Here is an 821-nt window from a genome sequence, read left to right on the forward strand (position 1 = left end):
CTATGATAGATAAAATGTAGATACATCTATATAAACTGTCGTGCTCCGTGCTGTCAATACAGACACTACGGAGGAAGGGCTGTATCAGTGTTGCACAGGGTAGAGCTAAGGCACGTGTTACAAGGCAGCCCAGCCCCGGAATCACATGGACCCATCCCTCTTACTCGCCCCAACACTTATCGTAACAGCTCCACTGGTGACATTTGGTCTGTTTCCCCAGCAGAGCCTAGTGCGGGACAGGTGGTCATGAAACAGTTCCTGAGTGGCACTTACATCCAATGCGTGCTTAAAGGACTTAGAGAACTGACAGTCCTGCCGCAGCCAGGCCTACGCCCCTCTGCCCTCCTGAGCCCCATTTCTCTTCAGGTCCGCAGGAAGCCCAGGTGCCGCCTTCGCCTACGGCGGCCCGGAGGCATCAAGCGCGAAATCAGGGCGGAAGAGCCGACCCCCGGGACTACTGCCAGATCGCGAATGCGCAGGTGCAAACCTACGTTTCCGGGAGGCCACTTCCTCCTTTGTCTCCTAGCAACGGTTGGAAGCGTTGTTGACAGCCCTGTAGGCAAAGGCGCCGGACTGAGCCCAGAGTCTTGCTGACCTCGCGATGGTAAATTCATGGTCTCCGTCATTAACCCCGCTGCCAACGTTGGCGAACCGCGGGGGCCTTTGCTTCCTTTCTCCCTGGCCGGGGGCCACGGATGGTGGCTCCAGAGGCTTCTTAAAGGGGCGAGAGGAGGACCCTAGAAAGAGGGAAGAAGATGCCTAGACGGGGAGAAGCTGTCTTGGAGTGTGGCTGTTCGGGAAAGGGGAGAGAGAGAGAGAGA

At 57.0% G+C, this 821-nt stretch overlaps 1 protein-coding gene across 2 annotated transcripts in view; it reads left to right on the forward strand.

The window, feature by feature from the left end:
* Positions 1-510: 510 nt before the first annotated feature.
* Positions 511-821, forward strand: part of Dynlrb2 (dynein light chain roadblock-type 2) — a 9381-nt gene continuing 9070 nt past the window's right edge. Inside the window, exon 1 of one of the 2 annotated variants that reach the window (XM_010609468.3) lies at positions 511-604. In XM_010609468.3, the coding sequence (XP_010607770.1) occupies positions 602-604 (3 nt within the window). In that variant the 5' untranslated portion in view covers positions 511-601. The remainder of the gene's footprint in view (positions 605-821) is intronic. The other variant, XM_010609467.3, reaches the window with a different exon arrangement.

The sequence above is a fragment of the Fukomys damarensis genome, unplaced genomic scaffold (genome assembly GCF_012274545.1).
Source record: "Fukomys damarensis isolate Sample0158 unplaced genomic scaffold, DMR_v1.0_HiC HiC_scaffold_32, whole genome shotgun sequence".
Classification (NCBI taxonomy): domain Eukaryota; kingdom Metazoa; phylum Chordata; class Mammalia; order Rodentia; family Bathyergidae; genus Fukomys; species Fukomys damarensis.